At 38.2% G+C, this 19,031-nt stretch overlaps 2 protein-coding genes across 6 annotated transcripts in view; one reads left to right on the top strand and one right to left on the bottom strand.

Annotated features, from left to right (window-relative positions):
- The window catches only part of LOC127814020 (uncharacterized), a 92,344-nt gene that overhangs the window by 47,850 nt on the left and 25,463 nt on the right, over nucleotides 1-19,031 (bottom strand). For 4 of the 5 annotated variants that reach the window (XM_052355232.1, XM_052355233.1, XM_052355234.1 and 1 more), the window contains one exon: nucleotides 4,734-4,891. In XM_052355232.1, the coding sequence (XP_052211192.1) occupies nucleotides 4,734-4,891 (158 nt within the window). Of the gene's footprint in view, nucleotides 1-4,733; nucleotides 4,892-14,824; nucleotides 14,923-19,031 lie in introns of all 5 variants that reach the window. The other variant, XM_052355237.1, reaches the window with a different exon arrangement.
- On the top strand, nucleotides 13,533-14,352 carry LOC127814022 (uncharacterized). The gene is made up of 2 exons (XM_052355239.1): nucleotides 13,533-13,646; nucleotides 13,741-14,352. The coding sequence occupies exons 1-2, from the start codon at nucleotides 13,581-13,583 to the stop codon at nucleotides 14,206-14,208; spliced, it is 534 nt and encodes a 177-aa protein (XP_052211199.1). The 5' UTR covers nucleotides 13,533-13,580; the 3' UTR covers nucleotides 14,209-14,352.

Here is a 19,031-nt window from a genome sequence, read left to right as displayed (position 1 = left end):
TATTAATGCTATTATTTCTACTAACACTAATTAGCGTAACAAGTTATTGCACCTGAAATTTATTCAAAGGTGGTCGATTGTTGTGTTTTCTCAGCATTGTTTTGTTTGATGTGTTTGTGTTTTTTGAGTGATCAGGTTTATGCAGCAGGTCAAATGAGAGCAAGATGAGAGCAGGAGAAGTTCATCTATGAAAGGCAAATGCTTGATGGATGAAGGTTGAAGTATACTTAAGACAATGGTGGAGATTTGTTGAAATGTTGTCTCGAGTATATGGTATAAGTGAATGATGGTAGTGTGCTAGAGGGCCATTGAAGAATTAGATAGAAGTTTATATCTCAAACTATAATTAATGGAAATTTTTTTTTTTTGGAGGGGGGGGGGGGGGGGGGGGGTTAAATTGTAAATATCTAATGTCTTCTCTAGGGATAACCGCCCACTCTATAAATAGAGTGCTAGAGGGTGTGTGCAGCCATTTTATTCTCTTCTATTGTAACGAGTGCATTGTATTCTCTGAGATGAAGGCTAGAGTTCTGATTTAGCTTTGTAATCTTGTGAGAGAAGTTGTTGTTTGTACTCTAGAATAGGGGGAGATCTTGCTATTGTTCGAGTCGGATTTATTTGATAAATAAGACTGCTCGGGGTGCTCTTTGAAGGCTGGATGTAGATTTCCTTAAAGGAAACTGAACCAGGATAAATCTTTGCGTTTGTGTAGTTTGTTTTCTGTTTCTTGTTCTTATTTTCTTTATGTCTGATTGCTTAAGTTTTCTATTTCAATTCCTATTATCACCGGGAGGATTTAGGAGTGTTGAGAGAGGCCTATATCATTTAAGGGCAATTCCGCATAGTCCTAGGTTAACAGCAGCCTTGTATTCTTTTTCTCCTTCCATGTTCAGAAGCTACCTTTTGCACTAGTGCCCCGGTCCAAACTTCTCCCCACACCGATAGCACAATCCCATCAGTCACCTCTACTCCACAGTTTTAGACCTGAGAGGTGGAGGATTAGTTTTAGGTCCTCCTGAAGCTCCCCTAACCACTAAGGTCAACTATTCCCTCCTGCAAGGTAATTGTGGGGTGGAATTGGCTTTACCACAACCTTGTCCCCCTTGAATATAGCCTCCAACGTTAATTCTTGCAACCTAGACTTTTCTACCGCTTGCCTAACGATCATTGGCATCATCATCTTCACCATAGACCTTAACCCGTCGTTGAGGCCACTTATGAAGCTAGATACAAAGTACTAGTCGGTAAGGGTTGGTTGAGCATTCCACATCAAGGCTCCTAACTCCTCAAACTTCTCTTGGTACTTAGTCACTGACCCTTCCTGTTTGAGTTTGTTAAACTCCTCTATCACATCTGCCATCCCCGACACGCTTACAAAACTCTTTTGCAAATTCAATCCATCTAGCATCCATCCCCCTTGATCTACACCACCCCTGGAACCAAGCATTAGCCGTATCATTTAGATAGGTTGTGGCAAGGTTGATCCACTGATTTCCAGCGATTTGATAAAATTGGAAGAACTTCTCACACCTCCAGATCCACCACCTAGGCTTGGATCCTTCAAATAAAAGGATCTCCAATCTTGGCATAGAGCCTTGATGAGATCTAGGACAATTGAAGTCCCTTACTGGTTATATCGCTTCCTCATACGATGAACTCCCCATTTCTGGTACTCCTTGGGGTCGGGGAAGGATCCTTGGTTGCATCATACCGACTTCAGGAACTAACCGAGGAGGGAATTCTGGCCGCAACCAAAATTGAGATAAAGCGGACAGCATACTAACCACACTGCCTATTCGTTGCCCAAATTGATCTAACGTCTCCCTCTATCTCGCCAATTCTCTTTGGACTCCTCGAGACAACGCCATATCCTCTCGCAATTCTTGTTTGATTGCCCTGATCTCTTCTCTACTCTGTGACACTACTTCTTGCGTCTGAGTCCTTCCATACTCCATTGCTTCCATGTGATTCTCCAACTGCTTCAATCGAGTCCCCTCCGCTATAGGATTACCGATTGATCAGTCTCAATTCCACCGATCTACTCCACCAAATGCACTACCTCATACGCCAAAATCACAATCGAAGATGACCGGCTCTAATACCAATTGTCAAGTCTCTAGGAAGAGACTACAATTCACAGAGAGTTTAGAAATTTCGAGAGGGAGAGAGAAGTGTTTTGAAGGGAGGGAGAGAGAGAGAATTAAAAGGGAAAGAGATTATCATTAAATCGGATAACTCCCATCCTCCAACACTTGGCCTTATATAGGCCCTTCCCACGAATTCTTATCATGACCATGAGGAGCGTTCTACAACTACTTACACAGGTGGCCATGTGGTTACAATTATTACAAGAAAATTTCAATAATGTCCTTGGGGTCGTAACACATACAAGTATGTTGGCTATTGTTATACTGCTAGTGACATACGTTCTACGTATAGAATTGGCATGCTATCTTGCATGTTGTACGCAATGCAAGGACTTTACTTCAGTTTGACCTTGTCCTAGAAGTTGTGCTAACAAAAGTGTGTTATACCAACATGCTTGATTGCACATTGGCGGTCTCTATTTAAGTTATGGTATGCATATGAAAGACTTCAAGGCATGGTTTAGCCCAATGGGAAGGCAAACTTGGTTGGCTTAGCTTGCTACTGCTTGTGGAAGTGAACAGCTTGTGTGAGGCTTCAAACTTGGTTGGCTTAGCTTGCTACTGCTTGTGGAAGTGAACAGCTTGTGTGAGGCTTCAGCTTAAAATGTTGCCAAAGACCATGCTTGCAAACTCAAACCTTAGCAGGCTCCATTGGCATGTGGCCTTGTAATGGACATTGTCAGGTTTTCTTTGCATTATGCATATTACTTTGTGGCATGCATCAGTATTGATATTGCCTTGTTTGGGTTGCAGCCTTAAAATCTTCAATATGTGTGAGGATTGGCACAGTACATGGTATTGGGTTATAAGTGGTAAACACACATGATGGAGATAGTTTGGCCAAAGCCCATTTCTGTTACCTTACTCTTTTGAGTTGCAAAGAGTAAGTAGGGGACTTACCCGTCTAGTGGGCCTGACCTCTTTGGACATTTAAAGGACTTTTTAAGGAAAAAAAATCTTATGACTAATCAGATGGTGCATACAGAAAAACCCTCCCCCAACCCTTGTGCACTAGAAACGCCCATTTCTTTATGTGTAATTAGATTGAAGTGGCTTTTAAGCCTCCTATTGAGGATGAGATGTAGACACACAATGAAGATGGTTGGGCATGTGAGAAGAAGACCAATACATATTTAGGAGAGTGGATGGAAGGGAAGAAATTGTAGTAAAAGAGCAGAGAAAGACAAGAAACATCTTCATTGTGTAATGCTTGATCTGTCGACACCACCAAGAGAGATTAAGGCATGATATGTTATTGTTGTTGTCATTATTGTTGGTATTGTTGTACAACTAGTCTGACTTATCATGAAAAGACATTGGGCCTTAAGACCAATAAAGCACATTGTGGTATTGCCTTCTCTTGGAGGATGACATAATGGGCAGTCAAAGACATAAATGACGTGCTTCAAACCCACAAATACTCCTACATTTCCTAACAAAATTTCAAGGTGACAAAATTCAAGTAACAGTAGATTTCAGAAGGTATAGAAGGTTATTTCAGAACTTGGATTATTTAAAACAACTCAACAATTTCAATTGTGTGAGTGTAGTTAGTTATTCTTATAGTTGCAACAATTAATGCAGGGCAGTTGTGCCCATTTTGAGAATTCCTAAATTCATATTTGTTCAATGTTTGCTAAACAAGATCTTAGTCATAAACTATGTAAATGTCTGAGGTGATCCAATATCTTGAAAGAGGTCAAACCAGTCTGTGCTGAGCTAGGTTCAACATCAAGCAATGGATCCAAGTGAGCAATCATGGCTCAGGCCACCTGCCAGGTGATTTGGTTGAAGAACATATAGAAGAACTTGGTTCCAATGTACAGATCCTATAAAATCAATCTATGATAGAAAGACAACTATTAGCAAATCACATTAAAATTGATTCACTTTTGTTACATCAAAGACTCAACTCACAGATTTGAAAACATCCTTTTAGAGGTTCACAAGTCAGATTTATTTGTACGGAATTATGCATGCACCAACTTGAGAAGAAGTATAGCAGCATGTGTTAGGGAATATCCTAGAGCAATACTGATGTCTCTTAGCATGTAAATAATCTCAAATAAGGTAACACAATATGCTTTTCAATTTTTTTCTTATGCATTTAGTAGTCAGAAAATGATTCATTTAAAGTATTATAACAAGAACTGCAAGAAATCAGCTAGAACTGCCTTCACAATGATCGGCAGTTTGACACATAAAATGCATTATTTCTAGGAACAAATAACTAATCATCAAATGGCTTGCTTCCTCTGTGCCTTTTAATGACTGAAATAAGAAAAACGTACAACATAGTGAGTCAGCTACTGTATTTACACAGATACAACAAACATCTGACACTTGGATTAATTCATACAGAGAAGGAGTTTATACATGTAAAACTGACCAACATGAGACATTCAGCCACAATTCTTATCCATATTAGATACTGGACAGAGAACATAGCCAAATAGATACTGGCCATTGAGATACAGATACAGAGCTTTGAAGATGGTCTGAACAGAGAACACTGGGATATCACTGTAGATCATAAAAGAACATCCAGGGCTCAAAGGAGAAATTAGGAAATATGGGTAAACTAACCAGCTCAGTAAGATCTCTACTTGATTCTCCATGTGAATGTCCATTATCCAGAATCAGATATTCTCCAGATAATGTACATCTAACGTAATACAAATAACAAATGGTGGCACCCTTATATGATGGTGGTATAATGTCTGGAAGCAAAGTTCGCACCAGATCTGCACAAGAGCACAATTGCATTAGGCATTCACTAGCTTGAACCAAATCAAGATAACAGTAAAAAGTACGGCTGCTGCAACTTCAATTGCATCACATAGCAAAAAGATTAACCAACCAAATCAATTGGTAAGTGATAAAATAAATAATTAATTAATTAACATAAGAACATAAGTTGAGTGTAGCAAATGTTTCTCAAATCTACATGAAACAAGCTTTTTACGTCTTAGAAAATTCTAGCCAAGAATTGTTGTAATGCCACCCTAAGCCTCTAGTTGATCCATAATTTTTATCTATTATCCGAAAATAACTAAACAAGTTAAATAAATAATAAACAAGAAAGCTGGTTGGAAAGTAGAGGATTTTGAAACCAAGCTTCCAATGGATATAAGTGGCCCATTAAGTGCTTTTACGAGTTGACTGGTGATTTTTTTTAGATCCCAATAATTTAATTTAATTGAGTTAGTTAAAAGCGAAGTTAAATTAAGATTAAGAAATGGTGAAATTATTGGTCAAAATAATAACTAAAAATATACACAAATATTGGTATGTGCAAAGGCTAGGAAGAAGATGAGGATTGATATATATATATATATATATGTATGAACTAGTGGAAAAGAAATTAATTAAGTGGCCTATGGCTAAGCACAGCCTGGCGCAAGGGCCAGGCATGCAATTGGTAAGGACAACCACTGCTAGCAAAATGGTCAAGGGAACCAGTTGGGTCCCCTCCCGCTCAAGTTACCATTATTCTCTTTTTTTGAAATTTCAAGGGGAAAATACCAAAATTAAGGGTGCAATATGATTAGGAGATGGCCCTTCCATCCTCTCATTTTTTTTTTTCTTAAGTGAGTGTAAGTGCAAGTGCAAGTCAAGGGAGAGTGAGTTGGGAGAGGATAAGCTTGAGGGTATATTCTTGAGAGTCATTCGGAGTTGGATTGTCTCTCATCAAGTTAATGAGACTAACACCATTATGAATTGTTTACCATCATGATTGGCTAAAGGGGTAGTCTAAGTCTTTTGTTGGTTCCCAATGTTGTTATGATGCTCATGGAGAGATTACAAGCCTAGAAACCTGTTAAAAGATTATCATTTATGTTTATGAATGGAGACATCTTGCTGCTTGTAGTTTTCTATAATTGGTGTACGGCAATATCTTGATGCTACTGTTTAGGGCTTGAACAGGATTGTTATCTATGGATTTATGTCTTAAAATATACTTTTACCAGAAACCAGAATGTGTTGTGGAACTTTCAGCTCAACAATCATGGGGAAATGATTTTTCTATAATTAGTTATGAATTTTCTCATAAGCCCCATCTAAATAATCCGAGATGAAATGCCCATACATCAGTGTGTTTCAATAAGTGGCTGGAAATTTTAGATGGCATGAAAAAATCTGAGAAAATTTCACATATATAAAATACCTTAATTGTCATGTTGTTTTCTCTCCTCATACATGTGAGTTTTAGGCACCAGACACGAGGAAGATGATTGGTGCTGCTAAGGAACGGAATGGGTTGTACCATTTGAAGAAAAGCAATGCTTTCACTTAAGGGGATCAGCATATCCATGCCTGTTCATCACTACCTACTCCTATGACTGAGATATGACTTCAACATTATCGTTTAGGAGATCCTCCTTTTAGTTTGTTGTAGTCTATGTTTCCCACTTTATTTAAGGGTTTAAGTGTCACTAATCTTCATTGTGAAGTGTGTGAATTTTCTAAACATCATAGTCTCTTATCCCATCAGCAATAAATTGTCTTTTATTCTATTTTGTTTGATACATTCTGATGTTTAGAGGCCATCTAGAATCCCTAATTGTTCTGGGGCTAGATAGTTCATCTTTTTCATCGAAGATTATACAAGAATGACTTAGGTATATCTCTTATAGGATAAGGCTGCTATTAGTATTATTTTGCCTATATTCCATAAAATGATTTCTACCCAATTTGAATCCCACATTAAAAGATTTCGTACTGATAATGCAAGAGATTATTTTAATCACTACTTGCAACAGTTTTTCCAGCAAGAAGGTATTGTCCATGAGTCATCTTGTGTTGGTACTCCTCAACAAAATTGGGTGACTGAAAGGAAATGCAACATCTACTTAATGTTACTAGAGCTCTTCTCCATCATCATTTTGTTTCTAAATTCTTTTGGGGAGAAGCAATCTTAACTATTGCATATCTGATCAATCGGGTTCCTTCTAAGCTCCTAAATCGTCAAAATCCATTCTAGTGTTTGTCATCCTATTTCCCTGATATTGGTCTTCAAACTTCTCTTCTTTTAAAAGTCTTTGGTTGTGTGTCTTTTGTCCATATTTCTAAGCATCAAAGGTGAACAGATTTTGTTCTAAGGGTATAACAAACCCGAGAACTTCAACTAAGTTTGTAGAACTCAAACTTGTTAATTGATTCAATGAATAGACAGACATCTATTTATACAAGTTCTAAGCTATCTAATCCTAATATTTAGGAGATAATATACAGCAATAAGATAAACTATAACAGAACTTTAAGCAATAAACAATAAAAGATAACAATCAAATCTAATCCTATTATTTCTCCTGATTTCTAGGAGTTTCAATCTTCAAACTTTCTGCTTATCTTTCTAGCACTTTAGCAGTCTTCAAACTTTCTCCTATTTCACTTAGGACTCTCCAACACCCCCCCTCAAGCTAAAGAATAGATATCTCTCATTCCTAGCTTGTTAATGAGAGTCTCAAAGCTTGATCTTGTCATGGATTTGGTGAGCACATCCGCTTTCTATTCTGCTGTAGGAATATATGTCAATTTGATGTCTCTTTCTTCAATTTTCCATTGAATGAAACTTCGGTCAATCCTGACATGCTTCATTCTATCATGTTGTACTGGATTGTTAACAATACATATAGCTGATTTACTATCACTGTAAAGCTTTGTTGGCTTTGTTAGAGGTAGTTGTAGATCCTCCATTAATCTTACTAACCAAATTAGCTCACAAATCTCTTGGGCAATGGCCCTGAATTCTACCTCAGCACTGCTTCTTGCCACTATAGATTGTTTTTTGCTTCTCCATGTGACTAGGTTGCCCCACAATTTTGTGCAAAAACCTGATGTAGACCGGTTGTCCATCACTGATCCTGCCCAATCTGCATCAGAATATCCTTCAGCCCCCTTTCATTACTCTTTTGAAACAATAATCCCTTACCTGGTGTTCCTTTCAAGTATCTCAAAAATGTAGTATACAGCTGCCATATCTTATTGTGTTGGAGCATGCATAAATTGGCTTATGATGCTCACAGAATAAGCTATGTCTGGACGAGTTAAAGAAAAATAGATTAGTCTTCCAACTAATCTTTGATACCTTTCCTTATCCACCTGAGGATCATTATCTCTTCACATATTTCCAATTTCTTTCTAGAGGAGTGTATCTTGGTTTGCATCCGATCATTCCTGTATCTCTTAGAAGATCAAGAGTATATTTCCTTTGTGATATTATCATACCTTCTTTACTCCTTGCAATTTCCATCCCCAAAAAATACTTCATTGTTCCCAAGTCTTTTAGCACAAATTCTGCCTTTAGCTTCTGTTTTAGGGCTGCAATTTCTTGAACATCATCCCCTGTAACAATTATATCATCTACATACACAATCAAAATGCATCTTTTTCCATTGGTATGTTTAATAAATAAAGTGTGGTCAACCTTCCCTTGTGTGTACCCGAATTGAGTCAAAGTAGAGCTGAATTTCTTAAACCATGCTCTAGGAGATTGCTTTAAACCATAAAGAGATTTATGAAGTTTAAATACCTTGCCAATCCTCTCTTCTTTCTCAAACCCGGGTGGAATTTTCATATACACTTCTTCTTCTAATTCTCCATTTAGAAATGCATTCTTGATATCAAATTGAAATAGCTCCCAATCTAAATTCACCGTAATAGACAATAATACTCTAATGGAGTTTAATTTAGCAACTGGAGCAAAGGTTTCTTCATAATCTATTCCATAGGTTTGAGAGTAACCTTGGGCAACAAGCCTAGCCTTATATCTGTCCACACTCCCATCTGAGTTGTATTTAACTATAAACACCCATTTGCAGCCAATGATCTTCTTATTTTTCGGACTATCAACCACTTCTCATGTGTGATTGCCTTTGAGTGCCCTTATTTCTTCCATCACTGCCTCCTTCCATTTAGAATCAGCTAGGGCTTCTTGGATGTTTCGAGGTATACTCACTCCATCCAAAGTAGTAATAAAGGTCTTGAATTTAGGAGATAACCTGGAATATGTCAAGTAATTGGAGATTGGATGCTTCACACATGATCTAATGCCCTTTCTTATTGCAATAGGAAGATCTAACTCACTGTTAGCAGCATTATTTTCTCCCTCAGTTGTTGGACCTTCCCTCGGTTCTAACAATTGGCTGAATTAAGGAGCTGAACTTTTACCTTGCCTTGATAGACTTTTATTGGTTTTTTCATGTTCAAGTCTTCTGCTATATCAGTTTCCATAGGTCCAGCTGGGTTTAGAGATTCTTGAGAGGGAGGAAGGCTCGGACAGTGAGGCTCAAACAAGGCTGGCTGAGGACAATCAGCAGCAGTTGTTGGATTTGAATCATGATTAGGAATGGGTTGAAGAACTGGAAATAAAATGGGCATAGGAATAGTAGGATCCCAATGGTTGTCCTTCATTTGAGGTGTGGTATTTGAGTAGTATAACTCATTCTCCACAAAGGTTACATCACATGAGATAATAACTTTTTGTGATGTTGGACAAAAGCATTTATACCCCTTTTGAGTAGGAGGATACCCAATGAATATACACTTTAAGGCTCTTGGTTCAAGTTTATGACAATTTGGACTGGTTTGGTAGACATATACTACACATCCGAATACTTTGGGAGGAAGATTGTTTAGAATCCGAACGTGAGGAAAAATAGATGTAAGGTTGTGCAAGGGGGTTTGGTATTTTAGGACTTTGGAAGGCAGCCTATTGATGAGATAAGCGGCTGTTAAAACTGCCTCCCCCCAATATCTATTTGGAATGGAACTTGTGAACATAAGGGATCTAGCCACTTCAAGTAGGTGTCGATTTTTTCTTTCAGCTATTTCATTTTGTTGAGGGGTGTAAGGACAAGTACTTTGGTGAAAGATCCCATTAGTAGTTAGATATTGGGTGAATGGATAAGAAAAGAATTATCGGCCATTGTCAGTCCTAAGAATGCAAATAGAGGACTGAAAAACATTCAAAATGAGTTTATGGAAAATCTGAAAAATAGCACATGCCTCGGATTTTTCTTTCATTAGGTATACCCAGCATAACCTTGTATGGTCATCAATGAATGTTATAAACCATCTTGCACCATTTAAGTTTGGAATTCTAGTTGGGCCCCATATATCACTATGAATCAAATGGAATGGTCTTGATGGAGTATACAGTGTTATTAAAGGCACGCCTAGGCGTGCGCCTAGGCGCGCCTTGATACCAGGCGCAAGCCTGGCGCCTAGAACCCGCCCAGGCGAGCGAGATCTGCCCAGGCGCACCTGGGCGCATCCAAGCCCTCAAGCGCAGCCTTGGGCTTAGGCACCCAAGGCTGCGCCTAGTTTGTTTTAATTGAATTTCAGTTTAATTTAGTTTAAGTTTAGTATTTCTTGCAATATTTTAATCAAATCTAATCTTATTTCAAATTATACCTAAATAAAAGAAAACAATATATATTGAAAAGCTGAATTCAAAGAGACTTAAAACAGAAGAAATCCCAAAAGTCTGCTGCTGTCCTCTCCTCTCCCTTCTATTCTATTCTCGACTATTCCTCTCCACGGCAGTCACGACACAGCTCCAAGACAACCAGAACTCCTCCCCCCTTCTCGGCTTTCCTCTCCCTCTTCAAACGGACGGCTGCAACGGCATAGCCCTCCTTTCTCGCTCGTCTCTCCTCTCCCTATTCAAACAGATAGGACAAGCTGCACAACCACCCTTCTTGGCTCTCCTCTCCCTCTTCAAACGGACAACACCCTTCTCGGCTATTCTTGCCCTCTTCAAACGGACAACACAGCTATAGCTGCTACACAACTTATCTCCCTTCTTGACTCTACTATCTCTTCTTCAAACGGACAGCCGACAGCATAGCTATTAGCTACTAGCGGCTAGCCTACTGCATCATCTCCCTTCTCAGCATAGCTATTAGCAACGGGAAACAACAAACATCAAACAAAGGAAACAACAAACGGTTTCCAGGTATGTTCATTGTTGTCTCCTCTCTTTATTTATTTTCTAGTTTCAAGTTACAAGTTTCAAGTTCAACACAAAGGGCAGCAAGCCAGCTGCCACCAAACTGCTGATTTCTTATTGTTGTTGGATATTTATTTGTTCTTGGAGGAGTTATTTTATTACTCCTAAGTTCCTAACAGTTTATTACTATTCTATAAATAGAATAGTGGTCAGCAGCTCTTAGCAGCATGAGTTGCATGGCTCCAATGACCCTTAGGCCTTAGCAATTCTGCCAGTTCAATACTGTTCATAAATAGAACAGTGGTCAACGTCAACTGCATTAGCACTCAGCCCCATGAGCTGCATAGCTGCAATGACAAATGACCCTTTGCGGTATTTTTTTTTTCCTTAAGATGGTCTTTAGAGTGAGTGGTATTGTTGTTGACATGTTGTGTATCTTGCAGGAATCAAAAATTTAAAATGACATCTAACACTATTGATCCTAATCCTGATAGTAGTTCTGCTAGTAGAAGAAAAGATCCAGCATGGAAATATCATAGTTTGGTAAATCCCAATGACCTTAACACTTTCAAATGTAATTTTTGTGGGAAATTAACCAAAGGAGGTGTATACCGAGCCAAACAGCACCTTGCTGGAGGTTATAGGAATGCTGAAATTTGTTCAAAATGTCCTCCTCATGTTAGAGACGAAATTATAGAGTTTATGTCAAAAAAGAAAGGGAAGAATGACTTTGATGATATGCCAGATTTTGATGATATAGACACACTAGGAGATGATGTTGATGATGAAATGGACGTAGGGGCCTTCCAAAACCGTGGTAAAAGGCCTATGCAAGGACAAGCATCATCTATGCAACAAAAAAAACAAAGGCAACAGCAAAGAGGGCCTCTTGATTTGTTTTTATCTGCTAAACCTAAAGTGAGTAATCAAAAGGATGCAAAAGGAAAGCAAACTACAATAGAAAGTCATGTCAATAAAGAGTTGAGAGAGAATGCATGTGTTTGGTTTAGTAGATGGATGTATGAAGCTGGTATACCATTTAATGCAGTCAATTACCCTAGTTTTAAGCCAATGATGGAGGCTGTTGGGCGAGCTGGTCCGGGAATGAAACCCCCAAGTTTTCATGAGGTTAGAGTACCTTATCTTAAGAAAGAGGTGGAACACACAAAAGAAATTATGAAGAGTCATAGGGAGGAATGGGCAAGATATGGATGTACAATCATGTGTGATGGTTGGAAGGATAAGCGAGATAGGTCTTTACTCAACTTTTTGGTAAATAGTCCGAAGGGGAGTGTGTTTATTGAATCTATTGATACATCTTCCTATGCTAAAGATGGAATGAAACTTTACCAATTGCTTGACCGATTTGTGGAGGAGATAGGAGAAGCAAATGTTGTTCAAGTTGTAACTGATAATGCTTCAGCGAATGTTCTAGCTGGTAAGTTTTACTTTTACTAATTTATTTTTTTCTTTTTAACTTTTACTGAAATTAAGGACTATTTTTTTCCTTGAATTAATGTCTTGCAGGAGAGTTCTTAATGACTAAGCACAAGAATTTGTATTGGACACCGTGTGCTGCCCACTGTTTGGACTTGATGTTGGAGGACATTTTTAAAATTCCTAGACTTAAGAGCACATTTCAGAAGGCATGTTCAGTCAATGGGTACCTATATAGCTCTGCACAAGTATTAAATATGATGAGATCATTTACACAAAAAAGAGAGATGCTAAGACCTGGAAAAACAAGGTTTGCCACAGCTTTCCTCACCCTTTCAAGATTTCATAAACAAAAAGCTAATTTGAGGAAGATGTTCACTTCAGAAGAGTGGACTAACTCTAGATTTGCAAAGGAAATACAAGGTAAGCAAGCAGCTCAAACAGTGCTCCAGGAATCATTTTGGAAAAATATTCTTTTTGCTCTCAAGGTGTCTGGGCCTCTTGTCAAGGTGCTTAGAGTAGTGGATAATGAGGACAAACCTGCTATGCCTTATATTTATGAGGCTATGGATAGGGCAAAAGAAGCCATTGCAAAATCTTTTGATGATGAGAGCAAATACGAGAAAATATTTGAAATCATTGATGAGAGATGGAATCTTCAGTTGCATCGTCCTTTACATGCAGCTGGATATTATTTGAATCCAGCATTTTTTTACTCAAATGAAAGTATTAGAGAAGACAACGAGGTTATTGAAGGGTTGTATGCTTGCATAGAGAGGCTGGTTCCCACCGCAGAAGTGCAAGACAAACTTTCGAAGGAGTTGAGCTTTTATAAGAATTCTGAAGGGTTATTTGGCAAACAAATATGTATTAGAGGAAGGAATCAATTATCACCAGGTAACACGGTTTTCTAAATTATCTAATTTAGATTAGAATTAGATCAATAATCTATATTTTTAATTGCTAATTTGTATGTGTTTTTCTCAGTTGAATGGTGGTCTCAATTTGGCACTGGAACCCCTAATTTGCAAAAGTTTGCCATGAAGATTTGTAGTCTCACTTGTAGCTCTTCAGGTTGTGAAAGAAATTGGAGTATCTTTGAGCATGTAAGCATTTCAATCTTATTAGTAATATTAAGTATTAACTAGATGATTTCTTATATCTTTTAACTTACTAATTCTAATTTAATTATTATGGCAGCTTCATAACAAAAAGAGAAACCGATTGGAGCAACGACGTCTTAATGATTTGGTATTTGTGAAGTATAATAGAGCTTTGAGACGTCGCTTCAATTTACGTAAATCAATAGATCCCATTTCCTTGGATGAAATTGATGAAAGTAATGAGTGGTTGCTTGGGACAATTGACCAACTTGATGATTCAGATAATGAACTTGTACATGAGGGCGATGATTTAACATGGGCTGATGTTTCTAGAGCTTCTGGTGTTGAAAAAGCTCACTATGCAACTAGATCAAATGCTCCAACTCCAAATTTGACAAAGAGTAGAAGAAGGGCTACTTCTACTTCAAATGCTCCAATTGAACCTGATGAAGATGAAGAGGAAGAGAGATATGATGTGGAAGAAGAGGATATTGGAGATGATGTTTCTGATGATGGAAATATGGAAATGTTAGATCTTGATGTTGACAATGAGGCTGATTTTTAGATTATCTAATCTTAATTAGGATTTAAGATCTACAAACCTCTTTTGGATTTAATCTAATTTTAGTTAAAGACTTTTCTTACAAATTTTTTGAACTTCCGTGATACTTATATTTTGGTTGCTGAAATATGTTTGGATTTGTTGTGCTGGAATTCACAAGTATGTAACTTGTTTTAATATTTATTTTTCTTAGTAGTTAGCATATGTTGAATTTTTTATTTTTTTTATAACATGCTTGTTAAAATATTATTAGAAGTTATGACTTATTTTATACCTTTTTCTTTAACTAGGACATATATTTTTATTTTATTTTATTTTTATTAATTTGCGCCTAGTTCCACCAGGCTCACGCCTTGCCTTGCGCCTTGTGCCTCAGGCTCCAAGACCCTTGTGCGCCTTAGTGCGCCTTGCGCCTTTAATAACACTGGGAGTATATGGGTTTGGTTGATAAGTGCTATGAGTTTGTTTGGCAAGAATGCAATGATCACACTTGAGTACCAACTTTTCTTTATTAATAAATAAATTGGGGTACAAGCGTTTCAAATATGGAAAACTAGGATGACCAAGACGTCTATGCCATAATAAAATTTCAGAATCTAAGCTAGCTGTAAGAGAAAACCTATGTGGAGGTTGACTAGGAGAATTCTTGCTATTGGAAAGCCAATAAAGTCCATCCCTCTCCTCAGCACGGCCAATCGTCTTCCCCGAAAGTCGGTCCTGAAAAACATAATATGAAGGAAAAAATGTCACAATGCAATCCAAGTCTTTTGTTAATTTGCTCACTGATAACAGACTATATTCTAAGTTTGGCACATATAACACTGATTTGAGCAATAAATCAGCCACATAAACACTTCCCTTTCCTTTTACCAATGATTGTGTTCCATCAGCCATCAAAATATTTAGCCCCTTTTCTTCAATCTGAAAGATATCAAGTGTGGCAGCAGATCCGGTCATATGATCGAATGCTTCGGTATCTACCACCCAACAATCCTTATTTATTTTTCTAGTGGTCAAAGACAAAGGCTGATTACCTTTTTGTGCCATAGATGCCGAGTGACCTGGTGCAACATCCTCCAATTCCCTTGTAATATGAGAGTTTTGTAACAGCTTCTGTAGAAACTCAAGCTGATCATGAGTTAGACTCATACCTGTTTTGTTTTCACTAGTAGGAGCACTTGTTGTTGCATAGGCTAATCTCTCTTTCTCCTTCTTAGACCTAGGTTTCCAGTTTGGGGGTTTTCCATGCAACTTCCAGCAGGTACTTTTGGTGTGATAGGGTCGGTTGCAGTGCTCACACCATTGCTTCTCCTTAGAATTATCTTCCCTCTTTGTAGTAGTAAGAGTTGATCCTGAGTTATGTTCCGTTGTAGATGGCAGCATTACTTTTTTTCTGCTCTCCTCCCGTCTTATCTCTGCAAATACTTCTCGAAGGGATGGTAATGGTTTAGTGCCTAGAAGTCTGCCTCTTACCTCATCCAAATCTGGATTGAGCCCTTGGAGGAAATCAAAAATTCTCTCCTTTTCCAGCATCTTGCTATGCTTTTGGCTGTCTTCTGCACACTTTCAGTCAGGTTCATAAAACAGATCCATCTCTTGCCATAACTCCATTAGGTTGTTATAGTATTCTGTCACGCCGAGGCTGCCTTGCTTGGTAGTCCGAATTGCAGCTCTAACCTCGAAACATTGGGCTGTATTTTCAAGATCGGAATAGATTTCTTGAACAGCCTCCCAAATTTCCTTCGCCATTTTATAGAAAAGGTAGGGTCGACCTATCTTTGGCTCCATAGAGTTGATGATCCAAGTCATCAAGATCGAATTTTCTACCTCCCATCTTTGATAATCTCCTGAATCTTCTAGTGGTGCTGGAATTGCCCCGGTTAGGTAGCCATATCTTCCCTTGCCTTTTATCACCAAGGTTACAGATTGAAACCATTCTCTAAAGTTTCTCCCATTTAACCTATGTTGGGTGATTTGCAAGGTGTTGCTGTCTAATGACAAGGTGTTGTGAGACGCCACAGTCGCTGGAATTGAGGATTGCTGAAGAGCAGAACTATCAGATGATTCCGCTGCAATTGGAGCTGTATTCCCACGGCCTTGCAGATCCATCTGTCTTGGATCGTGAGGCTAGATAGAGCCGAGCTCTGATACCATGAACAGATTTTGTTCTAAGGGTATAACACACCCGAGAACTTCAACTAAGTTTGTAGAATTCAAACTTGTTAATTGATTCAATGAATAGACATCTATTTATACAAGTTCTAAGCTATCTAATCCTAATATTTAAGAGATAATATTCAGCAATAAGATAAACTATAACAGAACTTTAAGTAATAAACAATAAAAGATAACAATCAAATCTAATCCTATTATTTCTCCTGATTTCTAGGAGTTTCAATCTTTAAACTTTCTGCTTATCTTTCTAGCACTTTAGCAATCTTCTTTATCTCTTTGTAACACTCCTATTTCACTTAGGACTCTCCAACAAAAGGGATAAGTTTGACCCCCAAGCACTTAAGTGCATCTTTCTTGGTTATTCCCCTACTCAAAAAGGCTACAAGTGTTATCATCCTCTCACTAGAAAATTCTGTGTCCAAGGATGTTACATTTGTTGAAACTCAATCATTCTTTGTGTTCTCTAGTCCTAGTCACCAGGGGGAGAATGTTCCTAGTGGTGACCAAGGTGGTAGGTCTTCCTATCTAAGATTTGCCTCTTGAGTTACACCTAGATGTACCGACTCATCTTCTTCTCCCTCGGGCAAATAGGATAGACTAGAACCCCAAGAAGCATAGCCACTGCCAATGCTATTGTCAAGCCCTCAAATTGTGGCTGGACAATTGAAGGAATTCAGATTGAATTCCAAGAAAGAAATGAATGTAGGAAGAACAGATAGAATGAGGAAGGGAGAAAAAGAGAGAACAAGAGATAATGTGAGAGAGAGAGAGAGAGATGAGAGACAAGAAAGAAACTTTTGTATCATTCAATGCCTTTCTTCCACTCCCTTTGGTTACATATATAGCCTCCCTCTTAACAGGTATAATAGAAGAGGTTAGGCTGTTTTAGCGATTCAACTCCCTAATTGTTTAACAAACCCACTGCCAACTGTCTATCCCCTTTAACTACCAGCTAACTGATATAGTTGTTGTTTATTGATAAATCTCCTTCTTACCCCTAGGGTCATGACAATTGCCCCTTCCTCGAGAGAGTTCTTGTCCCCAAGAACTTGTAATTACTGACCCTGTTCTTCATCCAATTCCAACCTTCACAATCTGCTTTCTTCTTCGCCTTTTCTTATTTTGTTCTCTTACTCGCTTTGGTCACTTTTTCTTTCTCCTTCTTGGCTTTATCTGATGAATGAAAGAGGAAACAACATCCCTTTGTTCAGCAAGTATTTCAAGCTCTCTTGAAGTACCTCCTTTATTTTCCCCTGCTAAAATCAACACCAACTCCTCTGCATCTTGAGCGACTAAGAAATACCCAACAATATCATCTGTTGTGATTTCCTTAGTAGTGCCTAAAAGATCAACAAAATCTTTTGCCACACGTTGACAAATCTTTTGCCACATGTTGACCTTTTTGAATTGCCTTGTCCTCCTCCTCTTTGGCTCTATTCTATAGATCCTTAAAAATTAGCTTTGTATTGTCATCAGGTATTGGAGGAGTACCTATTTCGTCAAGAGAAACAAACATGAAGTCTTCAATATCCACAGTTGTTGTGATCATATCCCTTCTCAATTTCACAACATCATTTACTTCCTCAACTTCCATAGAGATCTCCTCCATCGTATTAACTTTTAGGCGGCAGTCCATGCTTTCTGTACATGGCTTCCAACGCCCACTCTTGCATCCTAGCCCTCTTAGCTGCTTCTTGTAACGTGGTAGGACACATTATTTTCACCATAAGCCTCAATGCATCATCAAGACCATTAACGAATCTCAATACAAAATAAGACTCAGTCAAGGTTGGATAGGAATTAAGCACAAGTGCTTTCAATTCCTCAAACCTGACCAAGTACTCCATAATCGAGCCCTCTTGTTTCAGCTTGTTGAGCTCCTCTTTGTAGCCCTCATCTCCGACCTGATCCTTCTTAAAAGACATCATCAAAGATTCATCAATTTTCCCTAATAGGCCTTCCAACTTTCCAATAATACCATCCAACCTTCCAATAATTCTGTAGCCGAGGCCTTACACTTACTAACTAATGCCAAAGTCAACTCATAATTCTAGCTGGTCTCCACTGAATTAACTAACCAAGCCATAACAATAGCATTCTCAGCCCCCCATACGCTTGAAGCAGCAGATTTTAAACTTGGCCTTGTTGTATCTCCAGTTAGGTAGCCTTCCTTGCCTTTGCCTCTAACAACCAACAAGACTGATTGGAACCATTCTCGAAAATTAGTTCCATTCAGTTTGTGCTGTGTAATTTGGAGAGAAAGATTGTCTAAGGTTGTTGAGAGAGGTGGAACAAAAGGAAAAGTCCTCACCGCAGGAGGATTAGAGGTGGTCACCTCACTATTGGAGTCGTCTTCCATCTCAGAGTATTAACCCGACTTCTTGAGATGGATTAATGGAAAAAATCAAGCGCCACAGGAGATGGCTCTGATACCATGAAGAAATAGCTAGGGTAAAATAAATCTTTCACCCATAAATGATATATCAGCTTTAGGGAGAAATTTATACAGCAAAAGTCCTAAAAAATCTCCTACAATCTCTCCTAAGATATCTCCTAAAATCTCTCTTACTTTACAGTAGTAGATAATATACATTTAAACTACAAATATACATGATAAATATCTAAAAACATTCCTAGATTTTAGCTAGCAT

The sequence above is a fragment of the Diospyros lotus genome, chromosome 12 (genome assembly GCF_014633365.1).
Source record: "Diospyros lotus cultivar Yz01 chromosome 12, ASM1463336v1, whole genome shotgun sequence".
In the NCBI taxonomy this organism is placed as follows: domain Eukaryota; kingdom Viridiplantae; phylum Streptophyta; class Magnoliopsida; order Ericales; family Ebenaceae; genus Diospyros; species Diospyros lotus.
The sequence above is the reverse complement of the archived record's forward strand: the minus strand, read 5'-3'. Positions and strand labels throughout refer to the sequence as shown.